At 39.3% G+C, this 27659-nt stretch overlaps 3 protein-coding genes across 3 annotated transcripts; 1 reads left to right on the top strand and 2 right to left on the bottom strand.

Annotated features, from left to right (window-relative positions):
* Positions 1 to 419: 419 nt before the first annotated feature.
* On the bottom strand, positions 420 to 7622 carry LOC139951645 (uncharacterized). Its single transcript, XM_071950620.1, has 5 exons — positions 7493 to 7622; positions 6823 to 7027; positions 5716 to 5880; positions 3560 to 3688; positions 420 to 1850 (listed from the first exon to the last, which is right to left on the bottom strand). Exons 2-5 carry the CDS (start codon positions 6996 to 6998, stop codon positions 995 to 997), a joined length of 1326 nt encoding a protein of 441 aa, XP_071806721.1. The 5' UTR covers positions 6999 to 7027; positions 7493 to 7622; the 3' UTR covers positions 420 to 994.
* Positions 7623 to 8721: 1099 nt separating this feature from the next.
* On the top strand, positions 8722 to 22299 carry LOC139951481 (follistatin-related protein 1-like). Its single transcript, XM_071950392.1, has 10 exons — positions 8722 to 8825; positions 9380 to 9454; positions 15886 to 15931; positions 16201 to 16343; positions 17147 to 17276; positions 17765 to 17961; positions 19343 to 19470; positions 20452 to 20564; positions 20826 to 20889; positions 22167 to 22299. Exons 1-10 carry the CDS (start codon positions 8823 to 8825, stop codon positions 22246 to 22248), a joined length of 981 nt encoding a protein of 326 aa, XP_071806493.1. The 5' UTR covers positions 8722 to 8822; the 3' UTR covers positions 22249 to 22299.
* A 1132-nt stretch (positions 22300 to 23431) lies between these two features.
* On the bottom strand, positions 23432 to 27120 carry LOC139951482 (uncharacterized). The gene is made up of 5 exons (XM_071950393.1): positions 26985 to 27120; positions 26569 to 26708; positions 25212 to 25268; positions 24138 to 24296; positions 23432 to 23781 (listed from the first exon to the last, which is right to left on the bottom strand). Exons 3-5 carry the CDS (start codon positions 25264 to 25266, stop codon positions 23438 to 23440), a joined length of 558 nt encoding a protein of 185 aa, XP_071806494.1. The 5' UTR covers positions 25267 to 25268; positions 26569 to 26708; positions 26985 to 27120; the 3' UTR covers positions 23432 to 23437.
* Between the last annotated feature and the right edge of the window lie 539 nt (positions 27121 to 27659).

Below are 27659 nucleotides of genomic sequence, written 5' to 3'. Positions count from 1 at the left end.
TCAGCGCTTACAGAAGCAGGGAATTCTGTGCTTACGGAGAGGGTATTTCACGGGTAGTGGTGAATTTTGGCTTCTGCACGTGCGTACTCCACGTTACTAGGCATTCTACGCTTACAAGGCTAGCGCAGAAATTCGGTGCTTGCACGTAAACGGGGAATCGTAATTGTAAGCGCAGAATTCGGCGGTAAGCAGAGCCATGAAATTGGCCCCTGGTAATTGCATTGATGCCTTTGAAATGCTCCAGTAGAAATTTACAATTTCCTCATAGAGTGCCCTTTACCAAGGAGAAAAAGCCTTGGTGCCTTTGCCCTTTGAAAAACAAAACTTACAGGCCTGCTGGCCCCGGAGGGACTAGAATCGGGGTCCTACAGGTTGAAGGCGAGGCAAGACACCAACCTGACCGCACAAATTGTCACACGTTTTTCCTCTAATTTTGGACTATCTTTGCGAACAGTAAAAAAAAAAATAGTACTTTTAATAAAAACATATATATATGGAATTTAAAGCCAAGCAGCTTTCAAATTATACAAAATTAACTTTTGTTTTTGACATCAGTCTTTCGTCTTTTTCTAATGGTCCATAAAAATAAAAAATTGATCAGGAAGAGTGCTCACTTCATCCCATCGAGTCTTTCTTTCTATACTATCTCTATCTCTAATAGATAGATGGAAATTTGCATCGGAGATAAAGAATACTAATTTTGGTTTTACCCATACAATACACACTCGGAACTTTCTCAAGCTCTGAGAAAACAAAGTCTAGTTGGTGAGACACTGCTCTGGAGTTGCAAAGGTTTGGGGTTTGAATCCCACCTGAGTAGTTTGCCTTTGATTTTTCTTCTCGGAGATCAGTAAAGTACTGGTTATACAGTGCTAACACACATCGGTGTATATATGGGTAAACCAAAATTAATATATCTCCAACTTGTTCTTTCCCTTCCGCCACATCCACAGGGAGTTCACAGAAGGACACCGAATCACTCCACAAACATCCCTCACTTCCTCCTCCCATGCCCGTCTTCCTTCCTGTTTCTATGGTGTTCCTTCCTCTCCTTTTCTGAAGACTTGCGGTGTTTGTGACGGCGCTGCTCTTTGTCCTCCTCAGACGTCTTTTCTTTTTTCTCAGAGTGGAGTCTTTTGTTTGATTTCGATCCGGAATCACGAGTCTTATCCCTGATCGATGATGAATCTTTCTGCTTCTTGGATTTTTTTCTCTTTTCAAGATCTCGGTCATTTATTTCCTGACGTTCATGTTTGGAGTCTTTTCTCTTTTTCGAATCATGATTTTGTTCCTTATTTTTCGCCTTGATCCCGTTCTCCTGGTCTCTCATCTCCTTCGGACGATGTTTTTCAGACTTGTGTCGCTCCTTCTTGCCGTCTAAAGCCAGATGCTTATCATTTTTCCTCCTTCGCTCCTCTTTCTTGATGGCTTTTTGTTTCTCATGATCTTTATCTCGTCTCTGTCTTCTCTCAGTCTCTCTCTCATCCCCCGTGCCATTCCTCCTCCTCGAACCTGACACTTCCTTGTCTCCAGAGGGCAGTCTTCTATGACGCTTCATCCCTTCTCTAACTACTGTCCTGTCAATAGAGGGGGTCCTTCTATGATCCTTCCTGTCAATAGAGGGCGCCCTTCTGTGGTCCTTTTTTAGTTTTGACTCTGCTTTTGCTGAGTGATGTTTCGCTCGTCTTTGTGGGGAAGATTTCTGCTTTGGCTCGGGGGAAGAGTTTGATGAACTGCTGGAGGAGGACGAGGAGTCAGAGTCTGAGGAATCTGAAGATGAATCTGAGCTGGAGGAGGATGTTTTTTCTGATTTCCTCTTCTTACGTGACGTCTTCTCTATGTCACTGACGCTGAATCGACAACAAAATGATAACAAACAAAAAAACAGTAGACTGGTTAGAAGGAATATGTTGTGGCATTAGTAGCGGATCCTAGAAAATGATGGACCCCGTTCAAACAGCTCTATGCCGATCACCATGCCGATCATCGCGATCTAAAAAAATTATCAAGTCGGGACACAATCACCGTCAAAATCAAGCAATAATGCAAATTAAAGACTGCACGCAACATTTTCATTTCAATGCATTTATTTTGTACAAAAGTACTGCTTCTACGTCAACACTGTTGCTAACTCGCTGTCACTACGATTACACCTAGACATATGCCGATCTAATAGTTTTCTACTTCGAAATGGTTGCCCACAGTGCTGCGATCTCACAACTGCTTGTGCGACAAAGGCGTTCCCACTATGACTTTTCCCCGCTAATTATTGGCTACGACCCGGCTACGCTTATTTTGAACATGTTCAAAATAAGCGTGGGGAGAGAATGCAGTTTCCCGACCCGTGAGATCTCAACCCGACCAAACCACGCCCATGGAGATCCTCCTGCGTTTGGCCCATGATTGGTCCGCGATTGGCCATGCTCTCGGTCATTTTTCCATCGTAGTAGAAGCGTGAACGGTGTAATAATAACAGCACAGAGTTGTTTTCCAAATATCATTTAAAAAATGTGTTATTCACATCTGTATGGAAGAAATATGAGAATTTTAAACAAGTAGGTTGCATAGTTTTTCGTAGCCTTCAGAGCAAGTTGAGAGATGGTATTTTACAAACCGGTTGCAGTTTTTACTAGACAATGTACGTCGGGCTAGTGTTAAGGGCGAGCCCTAGTGGGGATATGTCTGTCCCGCCAACAGAGAACTAAAAGTTATTTATTTAAAATACATTAGGCCTATCCCTGCTGGCATCGATAATGTTTTGATCTTTTCAGGAGACAGGTGCCTCTAACCCTACTTATGTTAAGAATCTAAAAGGCAACCTTACAAAAATAGACAAATAAAAGACTCAAAAGTTCATAACAGCACTATAAAAACACTAAAATACAACATTAAAAAGATCCATGGGTTTTTAAACATTTCAAAGAGACAAATATGCAACGGTAGTGCATAACAAAGCTTTTACAATGAATGAAAGACGCATTTACAAGTAAGCAGTTACAAATAAGCAGCTTCAAACAAAAGAGTTTTTAACAGAGACTTAAAACAGTGTAAAGAACTAGCCTGGCGAATATACAAGAATATTGCAAAGAATTGGAGCAAAGTGAGAGAATGATCTTTGACCAAAACAAATGGATGAAGCTCTTGTAGTTGAAAGCAATGACTGTTCTTCTTTAAAGACACTGTTGGTAATTGTCAAAGCCAAGTCTTCTCCCTTGGCGTATCTCACATATGCATAAAATAACAAATATGTGACACTTTGAACTCAATTGGTCATCGAAGTTGCCAGACAATAACAGAAGAAAAAACATCCTTGTCGCACAAGTTGTGTGCTTTCAGGTGCTTGATTTTGCGACCTCAGCTGAGGTCTCAAATTCAATTCAAATATTTTAGTGAGAAATTACTTCTTTCTCAAAAACTACATTACTTCAGAGGAAGCCGTTTCTCACAATTTGTTTAACTATCAACAGCTCTCCATTGCGCATTACCAAGTAAGTTTTATTGCCAACAATTGTTTTGAGTATCTACCAATAGTGTCCAGTGCCTTTAAGATTTGACTTACCTTGTTCTTTTCTTCTTCAACCTCTTCTTCATCTCTCTTGCATTCTCTTCTCCGTTACTCATCTCATCCATAGAATCTTTATTGATGAAATCCTCTGGATATAACTCCATGAAACCTGTATGGCCCCACCTGGATAACAGTAAATAATGAAAAATAATATAATAATCAGTTTTTAAATAAGGGAATCAATGTGTGGTGAAGAGGTTTTCAACTAGTGGTTTAAACCCAACGAGGCCTGGTTCTTGATACTTTTACCTAGACAAAGTCGAGGTAAATTATCAAGAACCAGGCCTCGGCGGGTTTAAACCGCTAGTTGAAAACCGATTCAACACACTTTGATTCCCTTTCATAAATACCTTTTCGGTCAAAAAACATCAACACTTTGGGGTTAAAAGGTAAAATAAATGCAAATATTATAATTGTTCAATGATCTCTTTCAACACAAGACCCCTCCAGCTTTCTAATGGTAAAGCCCTCGGGTAAACAACTCCTTATATGATGCTGTGCACGTATCGCGTGATGTGGCACAACTGTCCCGGCCGTAGCTCTGGACTGATGGGGATGAAGAAACTGCCTTATAAGCACAGGTGCAAGCTCGCGTGTCACGCCCTTGTTTTTAACACTTTTTACTGGTCATAAACAAAGGTTTGTACACACCCACGTGACGCGCTCTCCTTCAATAGGAATAGCGAAACTGTTCGAGGTATTTATGAATAGCGCTTTATACACCATCTCTCAAAGCGCTTCCAACAATTTTACATGGGCCTTTTCATTCCTTAAACCATCTCAGCTCCCTGCGAAGTATGTAGCGCACTAAGCTAAATCAATCACAAGAAACATCTCTGCCCTCACATGTACCCATTTACCCCTGGGTGGAGAGAAGCAATTATAGTTAAGTGTCTTGCACAATGACACAAGTGTCATGAACTGGATTTGAACCCATACTCTGCTGAACAGAAACAGTAGAGTAGCGCCTGAGTTTGGTGCTCTTATCCGCTCGGCCACGGATATACAGATTTAGGCCTAAATCAGACAATTTAAAATTATTTCAATTCATTTTAAAAACTTCATTCATCCTTAATAATAGGCAATTACATAAGTTGGCCAGCTCCATATAAAAACAATAACGGTTAGGGCTAGAAATTGATTAATATACAATTATTAAAAAATATAAAGATTTTTTGATGAATGACAATGAACAGTAAAAGTGGTTGAAACCACCGCAATGAAATACATGAAACTACACATAAAAGCATAAACTGAATGTACAAATAAGAACCACAACAAAAATATATAAACAGATAAACAGACAAAAAGTGGTAAAGGGTTTGGCTAAGGACACAAGCCTCATGGCCGGGACTCAACACCACATCCCATTCGAAAAGAAAGCCACACAAATGGTTAAAGTGTCATGTTTAATGACACACGTGTCACAAATGGGACTTGAACCCACACTCTGCTGATCAAAAACATCATAGCATAAGTTTGGTGTTCTTATCCGCTCAGCCACAACACGGCAACTCTGGTTTAATCAAAATGCAACATGCTAAAGAGTTTGGGTACTTTCTGTACAAAAAGATCTACAGATTTACATTAACCTGACTGTACACGGGTTAAAGATAATGATGGCATAACGCTTTTCTCAAAATATTACTTGCCGAGTTGCTGTAATTTTTGAGAAATAAGTAAAACAAAAATAATTGTCTTTTTGGTGACACAAAGTTTTGTTTAAACATGTGCAATGGATTAACACGACTCTCGGTGAAAACATTGCTCTGTGATGTTCACTTTTTTCTCAAATACTTGATGAATTATAAAGCTACAACTTCTACAGATATTACATTATTCTACAAAATTATGTAGATCTTTATTCACATAAAGTAGGGATTCATGTCGTGGGCAAAATATTGATCTACAAAAGGTATTAAAACTGCTCTACCATGAGTCTTTACACTCAAGGCCGAGTCACACTGCAGCGATAACGAAAATTATCATGACGCAAAGAGAAGGCATTCTATCGGTTGAATTGCCCCACGCAGAATATGCTCACTCAACCAATAAAATGCGTTCTCTTTGCGTCGAGATCGTTATCGTTTTTGTTATCGCTGCAGTGTGACTCGACCTTTATACAAATTGAGAAGAGAATGAAGTCATACTTTTCTTGATTTCCAAGTTCTGCTCTGTAGATATTTCTATTCTGTTCTCTCTCCATCGGTCTGTGTTCCCTGGAGTCCCCTCGAGCGCCAGAGTTGATTCCTCGGATTCTCCTCTTCATCATATCCTCTTCCTGTCGTCGTCTGAATCTAGGATTTATAGCAAGTCTGAAAATCAAAGAATTTTTATTTCAGACGTAATATTTTGACCATTGGAAACAACAAATTAAAAACGACATTGAGCACAAGGGCTGACCTACAGATAAAATGGTGGATCGGCTTTCATTCATTCAATAGACCTTTTCTTTTGTTGATAAACAAATCGCCTTGGTTGAAAATGACATGACAGGCCGAATGTTAGTAAAACACTCAATCATATTTTCTGCGAAACTTCAATTAAATATAATACCTCGCATAATTAGTTGTTTTGTTTTAAACAAAATCACACAATGTTTGAATATTAATTGTGTACATTGTTACAAACAGTAGCGATCTGTTTTTGATTTGCATTAATGGCTTTCCATAGTTTTCCAACTTGGGTTGGCAAAAATTCCGGCCATAGCAAAAGAAAGGTCTAAACGGAGCATCTGATGATGGCCCTCCAAACACGTTGGTCTCCCATTGCTGTCAATGCTCCTCTCGTTGCAGGCCAGTGTCCCGGCACAAGGTATCCACATAGAGGTGGTTTGTAGTCTGCCACAGGAACAAAGTTCCTTGAGTAGGGCCCACTGCCAGCTCAGTATGTCTAGCAGTAACCTGCTAATCTCTAACGTCACATTTGAACCTTATTTGGTTTTGATAAGATATTACACAGTGTGATATTAATATTCAATTGAAAACCACAACAAGACCTCTGGACTTGTCCGGTCATGAGTTTACTGGCCCGATGCTAAAATCACTGGCCTCAGGCCTTTGGTCAAGTGTAAAATTCAAGCCCTGTGCAAGGCCAAATAATAAAAAAAAAATACCAATTGGTCGTCCCCTCCCGCATCCTTGTTTGAGGGCGCATCCTTTTTTTTAAACTATTTTTTATGTTACACTTGTTTAAAAAAAAAAACCTAAAACAACAGTCCCGTGTTTTTTCTTGGCATAATAACCAATATTTAATACCTTCCACCCATCTGCCTTGGACGATCTCTCTCTCGTTGACCCCCGGTCCTGCGTCTGGAAGATTCTTGTCTTCTACTTTGCCACATTCCATCTTCCTCCTGAAGGCGGTTATGAGTTTCGGTGTGGCGGATAATGTTCCGGACTAACTTCCGATCAAGATATCGAACCGTTTTCATTTTTGGAGCTGGTAGATGCTTCGCCACTTCTGTATTTGACAATCAGTGATTAAAGAAGAAAGCTCAAATTTGTTGTTTGCAAAAACTTACAAACTCACATTGTTCAAATAGAGATGCCCTTTACCATGGCGCAAGTCGCCAAGGAGGCCTTGGTGCCCTTGCCCTTTCAACAATGAAGCATCAGACCTGGTTTTTGAATCGTGTAACTATTTGTAGAGTATGCATTGTTTTCAAGGGATAACTTTCCGTATGGCGCCACCACTTTTTCACTCATTTTTACAAAAAGGGATATCTCAACTCATTGAGTTAAATAAGAATTGAATTCTACATTCAAATAAGTACCAAAAGAAAAACTACAACCCAAGTACAGTATTCCAGTAGTAATTTAATTACGAACAAAATTTAATTACAATTTCAATTACAAACAAAATCATCTGCAAATGTACTTCAACCAAGAACCCACAAGATACAAATTTACTCATTGAAATACTTACAGTAATTTTTTTTTTAGGAACATAAAACTGCTCCACACTCTAGTTCTAGGTTTCTGTGGTCTAGGTCACATTCGAAATGTATTTGCGAGCTGGAAAATTGCTACGCTGACTTTTGCTCGGAGAAGTTAGCATGGTGTGTAGGGCGCCACCTAGTGAAATGATCCGAAATAAATAAACAGTTTTTACCTCCTTTGAGGGCGCTGTTCAGTATGCATTATTTCATCAACAGCAAAAGGCAGACTGTTTACCTGGTGAAACTGTCGATGTTTATGAAACAGTTCTTATGGCCAAATGACAACCCAAATAATCACAAAGCTAAGAATAAGAATCCGAGTTATTCTACTACAAAGTTTTGAACAAAATGGGAAGGCCGGGGTGTCCCCGGGAATAATCCACCAGAGATTCGGTCCCCCATCCAAAGGGTAAGGGCTGGAGGAAGATGATTCAAAAAAGGGCGAATCAGAAGAAGTTTTGTTCACAGTTTGCCATAACAAAAGAGGGGGACAGAATCTCCAGCCACAGTATTCGGCCGATTCTCAACTAGTGGGTTGTGTCCTCCATTCAAATTAATGGCTTATTGGATTGGAAGTGGCTTATTGTTTTTTCTTTTACCGTGCAAGTCAAGTCAACTTCATTGTTTACCACCATAATTTACTGCCGTAACATTCCACAGTTATAACGTAGGCCTACTCACACAAGCGCAGCTCAAAAGACTTAGGCCTAAAGTTTCAACCAGCAATGAAAGATTGTCTAATAAAATACACCCTTGAGTCTAAAATTACTCAAAGAAAACTGCTCGAGGGGCGGCATTGTCACTGCGTAAAGGGTCCCCTGGTGATTCTCCCCCAGGTTTCGTGTGTAGAATAACACCATACTTTCAGGCTAAACTATTTTTCCATTCTTACAACAAAGTTTGAAAGGAATGTGGACTAAACCACTTTTCAATAGGGGAGGTCATAAGAAAAAATACAATCAATTTCTGAACAATTATAGAAAAATGTGGATTTTAATATTAACATTAATTTATTATACAACTCACAGTAAATCATTAGTTGACGGTACCATTATGATTACGCCTCTGCAATAGTGGTGCTTAAAAACGGATAAAAAAGGTTTTGAACGCCCCCTATTTTCTCAAAGGTGGGTTGTGCCGTTTATACAGGGATGCGAATTGTCGATTATTTCTGAAAGCGTCGCGTGATCGCAGGAGTGTTTGGGATGAAGTGACCGAACGCGAGGGAGAACTTGCTCCGTGCAAACCTCATCTTGGACACCCCCTAGAATACGCTCAGCTCAGGGTCAATTCCCCTTCGGTTCCATCGGTGGAAAAATGGTAAGTCTACAAGTTTTTATAAGAAAAGCATTTTATATATATATATATTTTTAAAGAATCTAATCAAACAAATAGAACACCAACACAATTTCTTACTTTGTTGATGCCTTGCTTAGTCTGGAAGCTCACAGAACCTCCTTTTTTGTGTTCCTCTGAAAAGATGTTGTTAGAAAAAACAGCTGATTTTGGTTTTCAACGACACCAAAATTACATGTTGATAGGTTCGTCGAATAGTTTTCCTTATTCTGTCGACTCAAGAAATGAATTAATCACAAAGTATTTGAACACTGTATGTGATTATCTTTTGAGCTCATCAACTCCTATGCATTATTATTAAAAAAAAATGTAGGTTCACTTTTGTGCAAATGATGGTTCGTGTCAATAATCAAACCGAAAAATTAACACTAATTCCAATTTTAATTAATTTGGTGGCTTTTGTTTTAGAGGAAACAATTCGAGTAAAGCATAATAAAAATTGAACAAAATAATACTGTTATTTCATCAGTTGGGTGACATAATTGTGTTAATCAATCATTAAAAATGTTTGTTTTAAGGCGCGGATTACTCTTTTCGTATTGATGCTAACGGTGCTGGTTGGTTTGGAGGTCTGTGGAAAACATACAGAAAGGGTAAGTCGATCTAAATATAGTCCCAAACATAATAAAAACGGAAGTAACGGAAGAAACGGAAGTTAGTAACCTTACGGGTATAACCATGTTGTACACAACTCCTGAAGACTAGCTAACCGAACTGTTCGAAACGTCGAGACTACACCCCGTTCTAGTACATCTTTTTAGTTTTTCGTGGCCAAGCATTTCGCGTCGAGATACTGGTTTTTAGAATGTACTTTGAGTGCGTGTTTAGTTATCGAGCGCAAAAGAGACTGCTTTTCCATATTAACGCACAAAAGCTGCTTATCTTAAAGTCACCTGGAAATAGAATTTAAACAAATATTCTACTAAACATTAGAGTATGTTCCTGAAAAATAAAATAATTTTTGGAGTAATTGTTTTTAACGATTTATATGTAAAAAAAGAATTGTGTGGGGGTGACTCCGCCTACCCCTTTTGTGATGTCAATCGAGGCAGACTTTGCCTCGATCGGACATCGAACACACGTACGTGCAAGTACATTTTTAAAGTCCTAGGTAGTGAGTTTGTACGTTTCGACAAGTTTTTTGGTTGCATTTTTCCGGCAATGTCGACCAGGTGTATTGCTGCTGGATGCAACAAAAAAAGTAAAGATTGGGTCAGTTGCCAGTCTTTTCCAGCGCTGTGCAGCAAACACTTCGAGCCGTCGTCGTGCTTCGAGAATCCGGAATACACTACACATTTTCACATGAAGAGAAAAGTTCTTTTCTAAAACATGACGCCATCCCAACAATTTTTCCAGCTAGTGGGGAAGTCGAAGAAGGCACATGAAAGACGTAACGAACCTCAAAGAGCATTTACCTATAACGTGAAAAACCCCAGGCATTGTGTCAACTTTGAGGGCATGTTTTTAGCTTGCGCCAAGCGTCACTATCCTGTGATGGCACTGCATGCGATTCATCGCGCCTCGATTGACGTCACGAGCAGCGCCCTCTCGGTCGGACTTATTTTCAAATTTTGTAAATAACATGGACACTAATTTTTTTAAACCTTAGTTAATTGTTTATGCATATTCCACTCATCAAAACACATAATAATTTTAGTGACAAAACCTTTATTTTGACAAAATACCACTTCCATGTGACTTTAAGCGTCTTCAATTCACCCAATCCCACTCAGACGGGTTCTAAACATGCTAAACTAGGTGTCAATTAATACGATTTTCTTCAATTGTTGTTGTATCCCAGCATTTATGAATTATTATAAAACGAACCTTGAGATCAATATTGGCTGTCGACGTTGCAAGAACATGAAAGAACAACAACAAACAAACTTGTGCAGAAAACATTGTGCTTCAGATGCCCGCGAACGGCTTCATGCTTGAGGCCTCTCAGATTCAATTTATTGTGTGTGAAAACTCTTTCTCTAAAAGTATTACTTTAAACGGGGCCTTTCCAACAATGAACCAATAGTAAGTTTTGACGGTCGTTAGAACTTGTAGAACGTAAGCATAATCACCAAAGTCACAATGCGTTGTTTTTAAACAGGGCAATAATCCGCAATTGAGAAGAAAAACATGAACCAAACTAGTCGGTCTAGTCTCCTGGTCTTTATTGCATAGTTAAAAAAGAAACCCCAATGCTTTTCATATTATTTCACACCCGTAGGTTGTACAGACAGGAATTTATACAATTATTGGTGTCGTTTCCATCGTGCAAGGTTGTTTTTTATGCTTAAAGTACAGTGTGGCCAGATTATGACGATCAAAAGTTTATGGCCCGACCACATCCAAAAACCAATCTCATAATTTTCGCCCGCAGGGGTTTCATATAATTTGGTTTTGCTTTACCAACTTCAGTATCATTTTACGTGTTAATAACATGCCACTTATGGTTTAAGCGAGCACCAACTCATAACGAAGTTTGCCAGAAAGTTCAGGAGAGGGGCAAAACAAGGGGAGAAAGCGGGCCAAAACTTAAAGCGCTGTACACTTTTGGTAATTGGGCAAAGACCCGTTATTCTCACTATAGTGTATCTCAACAAATGCATACAAATAATACAAAATCTGTGAAAACTTGGACCCAATTGGTCGGTCCATGAAATCGGTTGGAGGCTTTATATCACGATGTTTGTTCGACGTATAGGATTTAATACCCATGAGATAACGTGACCCTAAAGTGCCTTTGTGAAAACCAAAACAATCTCCCGAGAAAAACGATTGCATTCAATTTTCTTTCAAAAAGCTCCCCTTTAAACTGGGTCAGCTTTCGACGGGAATGAAATCAAAAGGATTGAAGTTCGTTTCCCATTTCTTTCTAAGGTATTGGACACCATTGGTTCAACGACCAATATTCCTACTTGGTGTATCCGAACCGGTAGGCAGAAAATAACACATCTGTGAAAACAACGAAGGAAACACACCCTTGTTGCACAAATTCATTTGTGTGCTTTCAGATGGCTGAAATAAAAGGCTTCATGCCATGATAAAATGTATTCCATCTATACGTCAATTACAAATCGGCCCAATTTTATGAAGCTTGGGTATAAGCCGAAAGTACTGCTCGAGTCGGGCACAGCCATAACAAATGCAAACTAAATGGAATTTGGGTTGTTAACCTTATTTGCTAAGCAATATTTGTGCTTACAGGCTTTGTGAAATTGGAACAAATACTGTCAGCTGATAAAAAGTATTTGGAAGTTATCCAACCATGTCAGTAATTTACCGTCCCAGAATTTACAAAACTAAAGGGTTTATTTCCGTGGACAGGGCTACAGTTTCACGCAACTCAAGGATTTTAACAAGCCTCTACACTTTGTGTTTTTCTCAACAAAAGAATGATCAGTTTTGTCATAATAAGCGGGACTTTTTTTTCGGGCTTTAGGCGTGGGGGACTTGGCGTTGTTTTCCGGGGAAGGTTGGGCGGGTCAGGGACGGTAACAGGTTCGGGTGTGAACGTGTTTTTTTGCGGGCGCGTCTTTTTGTCCGATAGAGCGATGGGACGTGAACATTTCCTAGTAAAGTAACCGAATGACAAAAGATTTATCGCAAAACAAAAACCAGACAAAGGTTCGAGTGCCACAATACTGATGGCAAGATTCACCCAATAACCCCTTTGCGAAAACCGCCCAGCACACGCAAACAACAATAAACTGCAACATTGATCTATACAATAGTGGTTTGTAGTAACACCATGTTTGTATTTGCCATGCCAGGTAGATTTGTTCTTTAGAGAACTGTCTTGCTTTATATTCTATTACCGCGGAGTAGATTTCAGAATTCAGGAGACTTCTCAGTTTTAACTCCTGTGCAGAAGATAGAAAATCGGACGGGACTACTACTTTAGCTTACATGGTCGTCATTAAAGACACTACACTATGGGTAATTACTCAAAAATAATTATTAGCATAAAACCTTACTTGGTAACGAGTAATGGGGAGAGGTTGATGGTATAAAACATTGTGAGAAATTGCTCCCTCTGAAGTGCCATAGTTTTCGAGAAAGAAGTAATTTTCCACGAGGTCTCGAAATCAAGCATCCGAAAGCGCACAACTTCGTGTGACAGGGGTGTTTTTTTCTTTCATTATCTCGCAACCTCGACGACCATTGAGCTTAAATTTTCACAGGTTTGTTATTTTATGCATGATAATGTTGAGATAATGGTAATTACTAAAAAATGATTATTAGCGTAAAACCTTACTTGGTAATATAACGAGTAATGGGGAGAGGTTAATGGTATAAAACATTGTGAGAAACGGCCCCCTCTAAATTAACGTAGTTTTCGAGAAAGAAGTAATTTTCACCGAATTTGATTTCAAAACCTCATAATTAGATTTTGAGGTCTCTCGAAGTCAAGCATCTGAAAGCACACAACTTCGTATGACGAGGGTGTTTTTTCTTTCATTATCTCGCAACTTCGACGACCATTGAGCTCAAATTTTCATAGGTTTGTTATTTTATGCATATGTTGAGATACACCAAGTGAGAAGACTGGTCTTTGACAATTACTAAAAGTGTCCTCTGTCTTTAACTATATACTCACCGCGGAATGAGTTCTTAGGTCTCAACTTCCCGACTAGGTCGACGCATTTTAGTCACAGGAGACTGTTGCTCTCTCTTTATAATTATTTCTATTTACCCGCGGACTGTGACCCTGGAGTAGCACCACCGTCCAATTATAGAAAAAAAAATGCAGAAATTCTGGAGGAGTTTGAGATGTTGCTTGATGCGGCAACCATCTCCAGTTACCTCCATGTACACAAACATCACGTCGACTAAAGTGATCTCCAACGGTGCACAGCACAAAGCAATAACCCTCAAAATAAAGGAAGGAGAAACGAATGGTCAGATAAAAATGCACACGAAATCGTATCCCTATCTTTCAAAACAAAGCCTATAAAAATTATTATTTTAATCGATCATAAAAATGCTCATAATATTGTCCATACTTGAAGTTTTTGAATGTTGTGGATCATGAGAAAAACTGACGATGACAAGTAGAGCAAGCCAGTCAAAACGTTGAGACTAATAGAGCCCACTCCGTGACAATGAAGTTAATTAGGATTCTCTATAAGCTAAAATAACAGTCCCGGAAGATGCTCTATCTTCCTCACAGGGAGTAGTTAAAAAGAAGAAGTCTCCGAAATCAGAAAATCTGTTCCGCGGTAGTAGAATATATTTAAAGCAAGACAATTCTGTAAAGAACAAAATCTACCTGGCAATTAGAAACACACATGGTGTTACCACAAACCAAACTGATACCTCACCATGCCTCAAATCCCATGTAAACTTAAAGGCAGTGAACACTATTGGTAATTATACTCAAAATAATTAATTGCATAATTATAAAAAATTTCTTGGTAACGAGTAATGGGTTGAGGTTGATAGTATAAAACATTGCGAGAAACGGCTCCCTCTGAAGTGACGTGGTTTTCGAGAAAGAAAGTAATTTTCCACGAATTTGATTTCGAGACCTCAGATTTAGAATTTGAGGTCTCGAAATCAAGCGTCTATAAAGCACACAACTTCGTGTGACAAGGGTGTTTTTTCTTTCATTGTTATATCGCAACTTCGACGACCGATTGAGCTCAAACTTTCACAGGTTTGTTATTTAACGCGTGTGTTGAGATACACCAACTGCGAAGACTAGTTGTTGACAATTACCAATAGTGTTTTCTTTCTTGAAATACATCCACCCTCGATCGTGCTTTAAATCCTAGCCCTCCCACCACAAGAGGTTGACATTGATTAAGTATGCTATGCAACGGTGTCCTTGTATTAAGTGTTTTTGGTCATCATCTTAAAATTGGAAACAGTTCAGCCAGGAAGAGAATAGACTTGTGAACAAGTCGTTAATGTTTGTCGCGGTTATAGTCGAGTCGTGGTGGACGTAATGGTTCAGGTCTCCCCGATCGAATACTTCTCTCGCGAGACCACCGAACTCGGGCGAAGACGCCGGCTGCCGATTAGAGCAGTAGTCCCACAGGGGCAGCAGTCTCGCGAGAACATCACCAGTGTCGCGGGAATCGTTGACAGAGTAGGAACGCTACCACTGCGACAGACATTTTGACGACTTGTTCACAAGTCTAGCCAGGAAGAGAAAGAGCCATCTTGAAGGGGTAACCTTGCAGTATCACATTTAAGTAGAAGATTGATGTTGTTTACTCGCCGACTGAAGAGGTTTCGATGACCAGAAAGTGACACCATTTCCTGCCACCCACAGACCTACCCGCTCTTGAAGGAATGTTTCCCAATTTTTTTTGATCTTTTCTTACCAAAGCCACTCGCCGGACCTCCCCCCCCCCACCCACTCCCCCTCCCTCTCTTTCTGTGCCCAAATTAGTTCATAAAGGATATTGCTATGGGATTTTTTATATGCTAGGCAAACATGCAAACAGTAACAGGGGACTGTGTATGAGCAATATACATACTTCGCCTAGTAACCCAATTATTAGCAATAACTGTCTGAATTGGCTACAGCTACAGCTACGGCTCGGTTGTGACGTCATCATGCGTTTACATGTAGGACATCCATATAGCAATACTTGAAGACGTAGCCGCCAAATCGAAAACGACCTTAGCTAGTTTTCTCTCGCTATACTGACAGAGAGATCATTGTCCCACAGCCTGGTGCTCTTGGGTATTTAATCACTTCACAATGATTAAGCGTCTTGGATCTAGACAGATTAAGGTCATCATCATAATAAAGTTTGGCAGTTGTTGTTAAAATCACAATAGATCTTTAGTTATATGGATCAGGTATATTTAAGCCTATTATTATTATAAGCTTGAGCCACGTAGTTAAAAGTTAGCAGTTAAAAATTTAAAAGCTTTATTTGAGGCACTGAGTAATGCAACAATATCTCATTCTATTACCAAAAAAAGGACCTAGCTTTTCTAAAGCTACGATGTAATCCAAGTAACCTTTGTCATGAAGTCAAAAATAATTCAACTTTATCTTTTGCTATCCAAGGTCAACAGAGGGCGTCGTATAATAAAGGCGTTGGGAGTGACAAAAGGTGAGCTTTGAAACCGCCCCGAGAGGGCGATTTTAATCGGCTTTTTAGAACTATTTAATCCTTTATTGTCGAAGTATTTTGGTGGTGCACGATTGACTCGAAATAATCTTTCTGAAGTGTGGTTTGTAATGGGCAAATATCAAAGCCACTGTGGAAACAACTAATATGAAATTGCTTTCCTTAAAAATTAAATAAAAAATAATAATAATATTTCAATCTGTTAAAAACTCAACGTAATACTTTCAATAATTATTTAACTCTATACTTAGGTGACGTCAGACAGCCTAAGCTTCAAGTCGTTAAAAAGACCACCCAACAGCAATCCTCAGCAGAGTGCGAAGGAGTCAAATGTGGACCCGGTGAACAGTGCAAAGTAACGGCTGAAGGAAAGACCACGTGCATATGTACCCAAGTAAATAAACATTCTTCACAACTCTCAAAAACTTGCATAGATTCATTAGGAATATTCATAAAAAATTTCAGTGAAGAACTTAGTGAGTTTATTTTACCAACTCCAATACGGATGAAAAATGGAGAACAAACTCACATTGAACTTTTCATGACGTTTGGGGCTGACCGAGGTGCCTGACGTCACGACAAACCCCTTTTTGAATGGCGACCATTTTGTTTGTAAATCAGCGGGACATTTTTCACCATGGTTTGTCTTGTCTCGTTATTTACTGCACAAACCGCCGTCACATGAATGGTGTTCTAAAGACGACAGATGTGCGTCGCATCGTGCCGTCTTTAGAACACCATACGGGAGTAAGTGTTCTCGGGTACAAGGAGTAACGGTAGCAGTCTTATGTTCACCCTTAAATCATTAACTTTGCAGTAAGCAGTAACCCCTTCATCTCTAAATGCAAAAGAGAATTAAAAAGCACTCTTTGAAGAGCCATATATGAGGGACAAACCTTTTTCAAGTGGTCTTCCACTCTTTTAGATTGAAGTTTGCATCGTTTTGAGTGATTTTTCACTCTGTCCTGGAGTGAAACCTCTCTAAAAGAGTGAAATGACCACCACAGAGCCATATGAGGGACAACTCGAAATGTAAAAAGTGGAATCCGATATGGAAAGCTCACGTCGCAACATAGTAAAAATGGTCATCCATAGTAAAAATGATGCGATCATCCAATGAAATCATTGGACCTGTAAGACCAGTACCTGTCTTTACAGGAGACCAGTCTAAGTCTAACCCATTCTGCCTTATTACAGGAGTGTCATGACCGTATTCGTCTAATCTGCGCATCAGATGGAGTGACGTATACCAATAAGTGTGAGATGCGACGCCTTGCCTGCCAGAGAGGCACGCGCCTGTCGGCAGTACACGAAGGCATGTGTGCACGTAAGACAAACATGAATTTATAGACTTTATATTATTCTGTCAAAACTTGATGAAAGCTTATTTGTTTTCAAACAAAATAATTATACAGATTTTAAAGGGGACACATTTTGTGATCTCACTTGATGTACCCCAACATAATAATGCATTAACAAACAAAAATCGGTGACAATTTGGACTCAACTGGTCATCGAAGTTGCAAGAGAATAAGAAAAGAAAAAACACCCTTGCAGCACAAATCTGGTGCTTTTAGATGCATAATAAAAGGCTTCACTTGATATTATTTTGAGTGACAAGTTACCTTCTTCTCACAAACTACGTTGTTCAGAGGGGGCCATTTCTAACTTTCTTTTAATCAACACAGGGGACGTCTCCGTTGCTCGTTTTCCACGTAAGTTTTTATGCTAAAAATCATTATGAGTGATTACCAATAGTGTCCAGTGCCTTTAACTGGCGATATTGAAAAAGTTTAGCTGTATGATTTCTCAAAGCTATGCCGACAGATCCTTCGACAACAGTTGGTGTGGTCTCCGACTCGCCGGTACATCCTATTGCCTGTTATCAAGACCAACGGGACGCCCTGCAGCGTGACATCGTGAAATGGCTACTGGGACGAGAGACGCGCGAAGACGGGGGAGTAGAGGGTGACGAGAGGGTGTACGACACCGTGCTCTCGGACTGTTTCGCGGTAAACAAATTGATGACGGTCTAATAAATCTTGTTGTGTCGCCCCCCCCGGGAGAATTGGAACCAGTCAGGTTACATTTAATATTGCAAACACCATTGCACACACCTTAAAGGCAGTGGACTCTATTGGTAGTTACTCAAAATAATTATTAGCATAAAACCTTACTTGGTGACGAGTAATGGGGAGAGGTTGATGGTATAAAACGTTGTGAGAAACGGCTCCCTCTGAAGTGACATAGTTTTCGAGAAAGAAGTAATTTTCCACGAATTTGATTTCGAGACCTCAAATTTAGAATTTGAAGTCTCGAAATCAACCATTTAAATAAACACAACTTTGTGTGACAAGGTTTCTTTTCTTTTATTATTATCTCGCAACTTCGACGACCAATTGAGCTCAAATTTTCACAGGTTTGTTATTTTATGCATGTGTTGAGATGTACCAAGTGAGAAGACTAGTCTTTGACAATTACCAATAGTGTCCAGTGTCTTTAACTGTAAAAAACAACAAGAAAGCTGAAGATGAACAAACCCAACACAATAAGTTTATAAATTATTTAAACATTACAGAACAATCAATATGGAATAAAATTATCCTGAACGTGGCACACAATTCGGCGTATTCTTCATCACTGTTTATTTTTCAGGAGACGGCTGTATTTTAAAGCTAGATATTTGTTTAGCCTTCTTTTTGAACTCAACCAGAACCATTTGCTAAATCAGTTGTGTGGCCCTCACGTACCTTAAAGTGGTCGCACGACCTTCTTGTGAGTTTGGCGATATCTCAATTAAAGTCACCTGGAAGTGGTATTTTTTCAAAATAAAGTTTTTGTCACTAATATATGTGTTTTGATGAGTGGAATGTGAATAAACAGTTAACTAAGGTTTTAAAAAATCAGTTCTTATGTTATTTACAAATTTAAGAGTAGACCCCGACCCGAGAGATCGCTGTTCGTGACGTCAATCGAGGCAGACTTTGCCTGTAATGCGTAGAGTAAACACAATTGCAAAGTACATGTACGGACCAAGTCGTGAGTTTGTACGTTTCAAAAAAAAAAAATGTTTTTCCGGCAATGCCGACCAGGTGTATTGCTGCTGAATGCAGAAAAACACTTTTTGAAATGTACCAACTCACGACTTGGACGTACATGTACTTTGCACGTGTGTTTACTATACGCATTGCAGGCAAAGTCTGCCTCGATTGACGTAACAAAAGGGGTAGGCGGAGTCAGCCCCCCAAACAACTTTATATATTTTTAAACATATAAATCGTGACAAACAATCACTAAAAAAATTGTTTTATTGTTCGTTAGCATATACTCTTATGTTTGAAAGAAAAGACGCAGGTCTATTTTCTTTTTAAATAATAATTTCTTAACTTCCAGCGTTTTGACGAGACAGAGGACGCCCTTCTAGACCCGAATGAATTCCTCAAGTTCGTAGAGCAAAACCAGACTCTGCATAACTCTACAGGTGACCTTAATCGTGACATTGAAGCAGACACTTTGCTAAGGTAAGTCACTGAAGTAGTTAAAGTATAATAATAAATAATAATAAATAATAATAATAAGACTTGTAATGCGCACATATCCACCCTGCTGGGTGTTCAAGGCGCAGTAAACCAAAACAAAACAAAACAAAAACACAACACAAAGAAAAACAGACACAACAAAATTAGTCATTGAAAACCTGTGACATAAGATAAGTTTTGAGAAGAGACTTGAATTTTGCGGTACAAAGACAAGATCGAAGATTAAGTGGTAGAGAGTTCCAGATGCGTGGCGCGGCTACAGAAAAAGACCTGTCACCCCATGAGTGTCGAGACTTGGGTTCAATGAGGAGAAGCATGGAACTTGATCGAAGATTCCTTGATGGAGTGTAAACTTGAAGCAGTTCAGAAATATAGTGGGGAGCCTTGCCATTTAGAGCTTTGTGGACAAGTATGTGTCTCAAGATAACAACGAAAGAAAAAGCGTATTGTTACACAGTGTGCTTTAAAGGTGTCTAATAAAATGCGTCATGCCCGATGCATAAAATATAAAATCTGTGCAAATTTTGACTCAGACAATATGGTTATCGAAGTTGTAAGAGGACAAGAAAAAAACCCTTGTTGCACAAACTATTGTGCTTTCAGATGCCTTTATATTATACGTGTGCATAAGTGGCTCCGGGCTAGTATTTTACTATTCGAGTGAGAAATTACTTCATTCTCAAATACTTCGTCACTTCAGAAGGAGCCGTTTTTCACAGTGTTTTATATTATCAACAGCTCTCCATTGCTCGTCAAGTAAGTTTGTATGCTAACAGTAATTGTGAGTAATTACCAATAGTGTCCAGTGTCTTAGAGAGGGTTTCACAACTCTAATAGACATTTCAAATCAGCGTTCCGTGACCTGAATCGATTTTCCATATTTCGAAGTTTTAGATCGCACCGAAATCGCCAACAGAGACATTTTCTTCTTTATAACCGGACAACCATTTTGTTTTTCTTCAGAGGACTTTGCGTCGATGCTCTTCTTGCAGGTGCAGATAGTAATTTCGATTGGAGGCTGAGTTTGACGGAGTTTACGGCAGCCATGATGCCCGACTTCAGCCCACCAACAAAGAGTAAGACGTGTTTTTAAAACAATTCTTAAAACACAAAGGAACCGTGTATAGCCTTTTCTCATGGCCGTCATAGATTGGATATTTTTTTTAGCCATGAAAAAGCGGCTGGAACTGGAGACCGCAGAGTGGCGTGGTCTCCAGTTCAAGTCGCTTCGAAGCTAGCTTCCAAGAAGGCCTCGACGAAGGACTACAGGAACATGTGGCAACTGCTAAAAGACCAGAACATATTTTGACCAACAATTCGTCTTTCTTACGTTTCAGAGTGTTCTCTTAATGGCAACTTCTTTCAAGACGGAGAAGAAAATAGAAATAACTGTAACTTCTGGTAAGACAAAAATAATTAGTTATTGTTGAATGTACAAATTGAAGTTTATAAAAAGTAGCTGTTAGAAGTTTGTCAATGCTGTGTTTTCGTTTATAAGAAGATATGTAGAAAAGGCTGTACTCTTGTGTAAAATGCTTGTCTGAAAAAAACCCTGGAGAAGACGGGCAGAGTATCTTTTGGAAACGTCGAGACCAAACCGGCATTTTTAAGAGCCAAAACTCCCCCCCCCCCCAAAAAAAAAAAAAAAAAAAAGTTTATTAATATAATTCACACCATGCAAAGCTTTAAATATATCATCAGAAACCATATTCTGTTATTGCATCATGTGCTCAGCAGGTTACAAAACGACTGGTTTACTTTTGATTAACCAGTTAATATTATTTTTACACCACCAAAAAGCTTACATAGGCCATAGGGCTACATTTATATCTAATTTTTAACCTACCACGAGGTTTTAACATTTTTAAGAATTCATATTTTATACACATGATTTTGCTCAGTATAAACTATAAATAATAGTAAATTTGCGGGTAAAACCATGTATGAATTATCTTTTGAGGGAGTGTTGGGTCTGAAAAGAGCAGTGTGGTCTCGACGTTTCGATCAGTATACTCTGCTCGTCTTCAGGAAAAAAGAGCAGATTATTATACTGCTCGAAACGTGGAGACCACAAACGGCCGGTGTCGCATGCAATTATGTCCTCTATGCAATACTATCTGGAGGACATTGTTGCATATGCAAAAATGTCCGCCGGACGGTTTTGCATATGCGATCGTGTCCGCTCGGACGCTTCTGCATAATGCAATGGTGTTCGCCCGGAAACATTTGCATATGCAGTTGTGTCCGTCCCCGTGCAAAACCGTCCTTGCAGTAAATTAAACGCCCTTGGTCGGCGGAACACGATCGCCATTTTTTTTACAAGGTAAGTGAATGTCATGAATGACATTGGAAATGTTCGGCCGTTGGGTTTTCGCTGCAATCAATACGTGAATATTAATGCTGCATATACGTAGGTTCAGTGCATGCACGCTCGCTTACGCGCGCACATACATGTACAGTCATGTACATGACCACCGGACGGTTTTTGCATAGCCCCGGACACGATTGCATAAAGTGTCCAGAACAGACAGTATTGCATGTCGGACACAATTGCATCTGACACCGGCTCTTTTCAAAAGCCAACATTCCTTCGTTTGTGTACGGCCGCAAGTTTACTCTTAATAAAGTTTATTCAAGATCTTGTTAATCACACCATGCACATCCCATTTTGATTTCAGCGTTTGTGCATGCGGTAGCTGGGTCTGTACGGGAAACGCTTGCAACCGCGAGAGGGCGTCCGAAGAGACTGATACTACTTAGGGTTATTAAGGTACATGTTATGGCCTTTTTCGAAACCACGGCTTCTGCTTTGGATTCAGCTTCATCAGGCTCCGTCCTCTCGTCTGAAACCCAGGGCGTGTACACGCAAAGCACGCGCAATATTGTCGAAACAATCGCGGGGCCAAGCTATTGAGCTAAATCCAAAGCCAAATCCAGTGGTTTCGAAAAGGGCTTATAATTATACCGACAGTGTAAAATGTCTCCCTCTACGATGGCAACGCTACACTGCAGAATCTCTGGGGACAGATTCTTCCGTCTGCCACACCGACAAAGAGCAGATTTTAAAAGTTTCGAGTTCTTCAATGAAAATATCGCAAAGGAATGACAATTAACAATAAATCCAGGAAAATGTGCTCAACCTGAGTGTATTATAATAATACGATCTTTTGGGAACTAATAATTTTGTTGACGTCACCGTTCTCTTCGCTGCATTTCGAAAACAACATTTTTTAACTTTCATTTTACAAAGACGTTCACCTTAGTAGTGTTTTGTTTTTACACAGACGTTCACAAAAAAAACCCTTTTTTTTTACAAGCATTATGGATTCGCGTTTAACTTTGTAACCAGGGCTAAAACCTAACAAGAAAAAGTGCCAAATAATGTAAATAAATACAATAAACAACAACGGGAAAAGTTTGTTATTATTATATTAATTAGTATGAGTAATTACAAATACCGGCATACATTGTCCAGTGCCTCAAACGAAATAGACTACACGAAGTGCTTAAAGGAACACTGTGCCTTGGATCGGACGAGTTGGTCTTTCAAAAGTGTTTGAAACTGTTTGTTATGAAATGCAATGGTTAGATACATAACTTAAAAGTAGAATGTAATGATCCACACAAACATGCCTCGAAATTGCACGGTTTTCCTTATAAGTTGCGAAGAAACACGATCGGCCATTTTTTTTCTGGAGTCAAAATTTTGACACATTAAAATGGCCGACCGTGTTAGTTCGTGTTAAATATCTTTCCAACCATATGCATTTCATAACAAACGGTTTCAGACGCTTTTCAAAGACCAACTCGACCTATCTGACACTGGACACCTTTGGTAATTTGTCATAGACCAGTTATTCTCACTTGGTGTCATCCCAACATGCATAGAAATATAACAATCATGTGAAAACTTGGGCTGAATTGGTCATCGAAGTTGCAAGGTTGTGTGCTATATGATGTGATTAACAATAGTGCCCACTGGAAGGATTAGCAACAGCGCCATCATCGGTCTGAGACTGCCAACTCCTCCAAAGTATGGCGATGCTTCGGGCTTAATACTGTCAGTAGTAGCGTAGATACTGTTGTAGTTACACCCATTCGTTTGGTTGCAGTAACACTGTGTACCTTGTATCGATTCAGCCACACTCTCTAACACTATACCATTAAGATCATACCCACTTCGGGCATCGCTCAAATGATAGCAAGAGGCATTTGGGGGTGCGAGGACAGTGGCCCAAGACATGCAACTTTTTATCTCGCCAACCTGTGTAGTTGTTCGAACGGCCAAAATACCTGCAACAGTAAACGTATAAGAAAATACAACCTGTAATTGCAAACTGCTTTACCAACCAAAAGGATAATATAAATGTACAAAATAGTAAGTGGCCTGAAGTTTTGACCTGGGCCCAATTTCATAAAGCCGTGTCAGTGTTGTGACATGTAGATACCAAGAGAATCAATTTAACACCCAAGTTTTTGCAGTGTAGGTGGCAGCCGACTTTCAGGTAAACATCTATTGATTAACGTAGCTAGTTCTGAGCATGCGCATATTGCCTGGATTTACCTTGAGAGTCTGCTGCCACCTAGCGTCTCAAAGGTCCTCTATTATAAATCACACTGGATATCAAGCTAATGTTCATCACACATACCTTGCTGAGCCAATACCAAAATTCCTTGAAACGACATACAGTAAGTTTTGTAGCCTTCCACCAAGACGCACTCTTCTAATTCAGAATGCTCGGTGAGGGCGCGACACTTTGGGCCGTTGTCATCAAAGTCGTTACAATAGTAACACTCCAATGCCATACCTATTACAATATGAAAAACACAACCCCAAAGCTAGAGTTACTTTTTGATTGCTTACACACCACGAACAAAACCGTTGACAAGAAAGGGAGACCACTAACATAAACTGAAAACGTGAATAAAACTTTAGTCTTTAGAAGATTGACTTATCACAAAATAGGGCCTACTAATTGAAGGTATTTTTAAAAACTTGCAAGCTAACTTCTTAGGCACTCTTTCACTTTTGTTGCGCCGTAGTTTCAATTTGCTTTAGAGGTGGATTATAACGGCTCTTTTAAAAGTCTTATTGTCTGTGATGGATTAGATGTCTGTGGTGGTAATGTGTTCCAGTCTTTAATAAATGGTTTGGGTATGAATGAATATACGCCCGGATAATACAAAATTAAGCAAACTAGATGTGTCTTTAATACGCCAATGGAGGTGATTTCTACCTCCATGATACGCCCAAGTTGTAAATCGTGTGTTCTTCACTGCCGAAATGAATCTATTTGAATGGTTACAAATCTGAATTAGAATTCAATTAACATAACCAGGAGAAAATTGAAAGACGTAACGAAAATGAATGAATAGTCAGAAGTATAGACGATGTGACCTGTGACATCACTTTACAAAAGAGCCACAGAGCCTGGACTTCATGCAGGCACAATTTGTACACAGCTCAATGGAAGAGAACATAAAATCTTATATTTTACGGAGATTGCACTAAGTCTAATTCTTATCAACTTGATATGGTGAAAGGGGACACATCTCAGAACTTGTCCAGCTTTTACTTTCACAACTCTTGGTTTTGTGTGGAAATTAGTATACACAATTTTAACTTTGTCCCATATGACCAGTGTAGTATCTTGCCTGCCAGAATACTCAAAGAATGTACAAGTTCTCACTTATTGTAAACAAAGTTCACGTCTTTAGCTTACCTTTCATTGTAGATAAAGCTATGATGCAGAAAGCTACATGCAGCAACTTTACCATTCCTGGAACCAGACATACAAATAAAATAATATCAAAATAGCTATAATAGTAACAATAATAAGAACCAAGAATGTAATATGGTTATAGGCCTACACAAATACACACAAAACTAAAAGATGAATACCACAAAGTTGAAAGTATGTAGACCTATTTTTTCTTTCCTTTAAAGGCAGATGGACACTATTGGTAAATACTCAAAATAATTATTAGCATAGAACCTTTCTTGGTGACGAGTAATGGGGAGAGGTTGATGGTCTAAAACATTGTGAGAAACGGCTTCCTCTGAAGTGCCATAGTTTTCGAGAAAGAAGTAATTTTCCATGAATTTGATTTCGAGACCTCGGATTTAAAACTTTAGGTCTCGAAATCAACCATCTAAACGCACACAACTTCGTGTGACAGGGGTGTTGTTTTCTGTCATTATTTTCTCGCAAGTTCGATGACCGATTGAGCTCAAATTTTTACAAGTTTGTTATTTTATGCATGTTGAGATACACCAACTGTGAAGGCTAGTCTTTGACAATTACCAATAGTGTCCACTGCTTTTAAATGAACACGTTGCCCTGGATCGGTCGAGTTGGTCTTTGAAAAGCGTTGTAACCGTTTGTTATATAGTGCATATGGTGTGAAAGATATTTAAAAAGTAGAATACAATGATCCTTACACATTTACCTTGAAGTTGCGTGGTTTTCCCTTTACTCTGCAAACTACGGTCGGCCATTTGTGGGAGTCAAAAATTTGACTCCCATAAATGGGCGACCGTGTTTGTCGACGAGGTAAATGGAAAACCACGCAATTTCGAGTGATCATTATTTTTAAAATATCTTTCTAATCATGCATTTTATAACAAACGGTTACATACGCTTATCAAAGACCAACTCAACCGATCCAAGGCAACGTGTTCCTTTAAGCAAGTTGCCCAAATTTTGTTGTGCTTAGCAGCTCTATGAAATTGGGCCCTGACCCCACCGGGTAAATTTTCACGGGCCCGGTCCCGGCATCATTGTGAAATACATTCTACATTTCCATAATATTGAAGACTGTTGCATTGCTATCAGTTAGGTTTAATATCCCTCCCATGACTACCGCGAAAAGCACTTTCAGTTGTCAAAATGACAGGGTTGTTAAATAAATAAAAAAAAATTACTCTTTGCGCTCTTGAATGATTTAGGGAATTTTTATTTTCCCTTTTAAAATTTGTTGTCCTTCCGTGGACCTTTTCATCTGCTTAAATGTTGTAACAGTGTACATAATATTCTTATAATAAAAATGAGTTCAAACAATCAATAAATTTACACTTACTGTTTTATGTCCCCGATCCAAACAAATTCGCAACTCAAAACAAACTTGGAGAGAATCTCCCGAGGTGTTCGCTCTGACGACTAATATCGGTGTTGTCCAGTGCACATCAACCCGTTGACATAAACAAAATCACGGTGTCTCTTTGTGGTTGCAAAGTACAAGAGACGGAACTTAAGTTTACATTACGTTCTTAATTTAGATTGAAAGAGAGATAGAAAACCAAGAACAATGATTATACTTTCCAGAGAGTGAAACACTTTCTTGTGTTTATTTTTGACCGAAACTGCCTCAATGACCCGAAACGGAGTTTTGATTTGTACTTTGATAACTGGATATTCAATGCCTCATTGACGTAGGCCTACTAAATTGATTTCAAAAATAACAAACTCGCAAACCAAACCAAGAGAACACCATACTATGCCATGGAGTGGGAACCCGACCTCGTTCACAGAGGTGGGACGATATCACAACGCCACGGCTGCACCGCCAGTGCTGGGTCACTGGCAGCGCGATAATTAAGGGAATCAATGTGTGGTGAAGAGGTGTTCAACTAGTGGTTTAATCCCAACGAGGCCTGGTTCTTGCTAATTTTACCGAGACGAAGTATTTCTCATAAGATTTTACAACGACAGGTGACTTTTAGAATCTGCCTTGATGAGTCTACGTCAATCCCCTTTCAAAAGAACCTTTGACCTCCCATTAATTTCACATGGAGATTCGCCGTCAAATCCTATAAACATGTATACATCACTGATCTCTGTTATACTAGAGATCAGTGGTAACCATGTAAAACTACTACTATATGCAGGTAGGCCATATACATACAAACATTACAGTGTACACCGCAAGCATGTAGCTGACAAACAGTGGACCAATCAAAACATGAACAGGTTACTTCCGTCACTGTACGTTTATCCAATGAAATCATTGTATCCAATGAAGTCATTTTGGTCACGGTAGAACCGGCGCATGGCCTTATCTTTGAGGATAAAGACTGGGAACGAGTATAAACCCCTCTTTGACCTGTACACGAGGGCGCCCTACTAAAATGACGTCAAGAGAGATCTATAGGGGTACTTGGGCTACCAGTC

The sequence above is a fragment of the Asterias amurensis genome, chromosome 19 (genome assembly GCF_032118995.1).
Source record: "Asterias amurensis chromosome 19, ASM3211899v1".
NCBI classification, from domain to species: Eukaryota; Metazoa; Echinodermata; class Asteroidea; order Forcipulatida; family Asteriidae; genus Asterias; species Asterias amurensis.
Note: the sequence above shows the minus strand (reverse complement) of the source record. Positions and strands in the feature narration are given on the sequence as shown.

What these genes read in the sequence shown, in the direction of transcription:
- LOC139951645 (XM_071950620.1), bottom strand. Translation starts at nt 6,998, where the DNA reads ATGAAAACGGTTCGATATCTTGATCGGAAGTTAGTCCGGAACATTATC. An exon ending in CCAAGGCAGATGGGTGGAAG is followed by an intron (nt 5,881 to 6,822) that starts GTATTAAATATT and finishes TTTGATTTTCAG; the next exon opens with ACTTGCTATAAATCCTAGAT. An exon ending in GAACTTGGAAATCAAGAAAA is followed by an intron (nt 3,689 to 5,715) that starts GTATGACTTCAT and finishes ACTGTTATCCAG; the next exon opens with GTGGGGCCATACAGGTTTCA.
- LOC139951481 (XM_071950392.1), top strand. An exon ending in GTGGAAAACATACAGAAAGG is followed by an intron (nt 9,455 to 15,885) that starts GTAAGTCGATCT and finishes TTGCTATCCAAG; the next exon opens with GTCAACAGAGGGCGTCGTAT. An exon ending in GGCGTTGGGAGTGACAAAAG is followed by an intron (nt 15,932 to 16,200) that starts GTGAGCTTTGAA and finishes CTCTATACTTAG; the next exon opens with GTGACGTCAGACAGCCTAAG.
- LOC139951482 (XM_071950393.1), bottom strand. Translation starts at nt 25,266, where the DNA reads ATGGTAAAGTTGCTGCATGTAGCTTTCTGCATCATAGCTTTATCTACA. An exon ending in AGCTTTATCTACAATGAAAG is followed by an intron (nt 24,297 to 25,211) that starts GTAAGCTAAAGA and finishes ATATTGTAATAG; the next exon opens with GTATGGCATTGGAGTGTTAC. An exon ending in TTTGGTATTGGCTCAGCAAG is followed by an intron (nt 23,782 to 24,137) that starts GTATGTGTGATG and finishes TTACTGTTGCAG; the next exon opens with GTATTTTGGCCGTTCGAACA.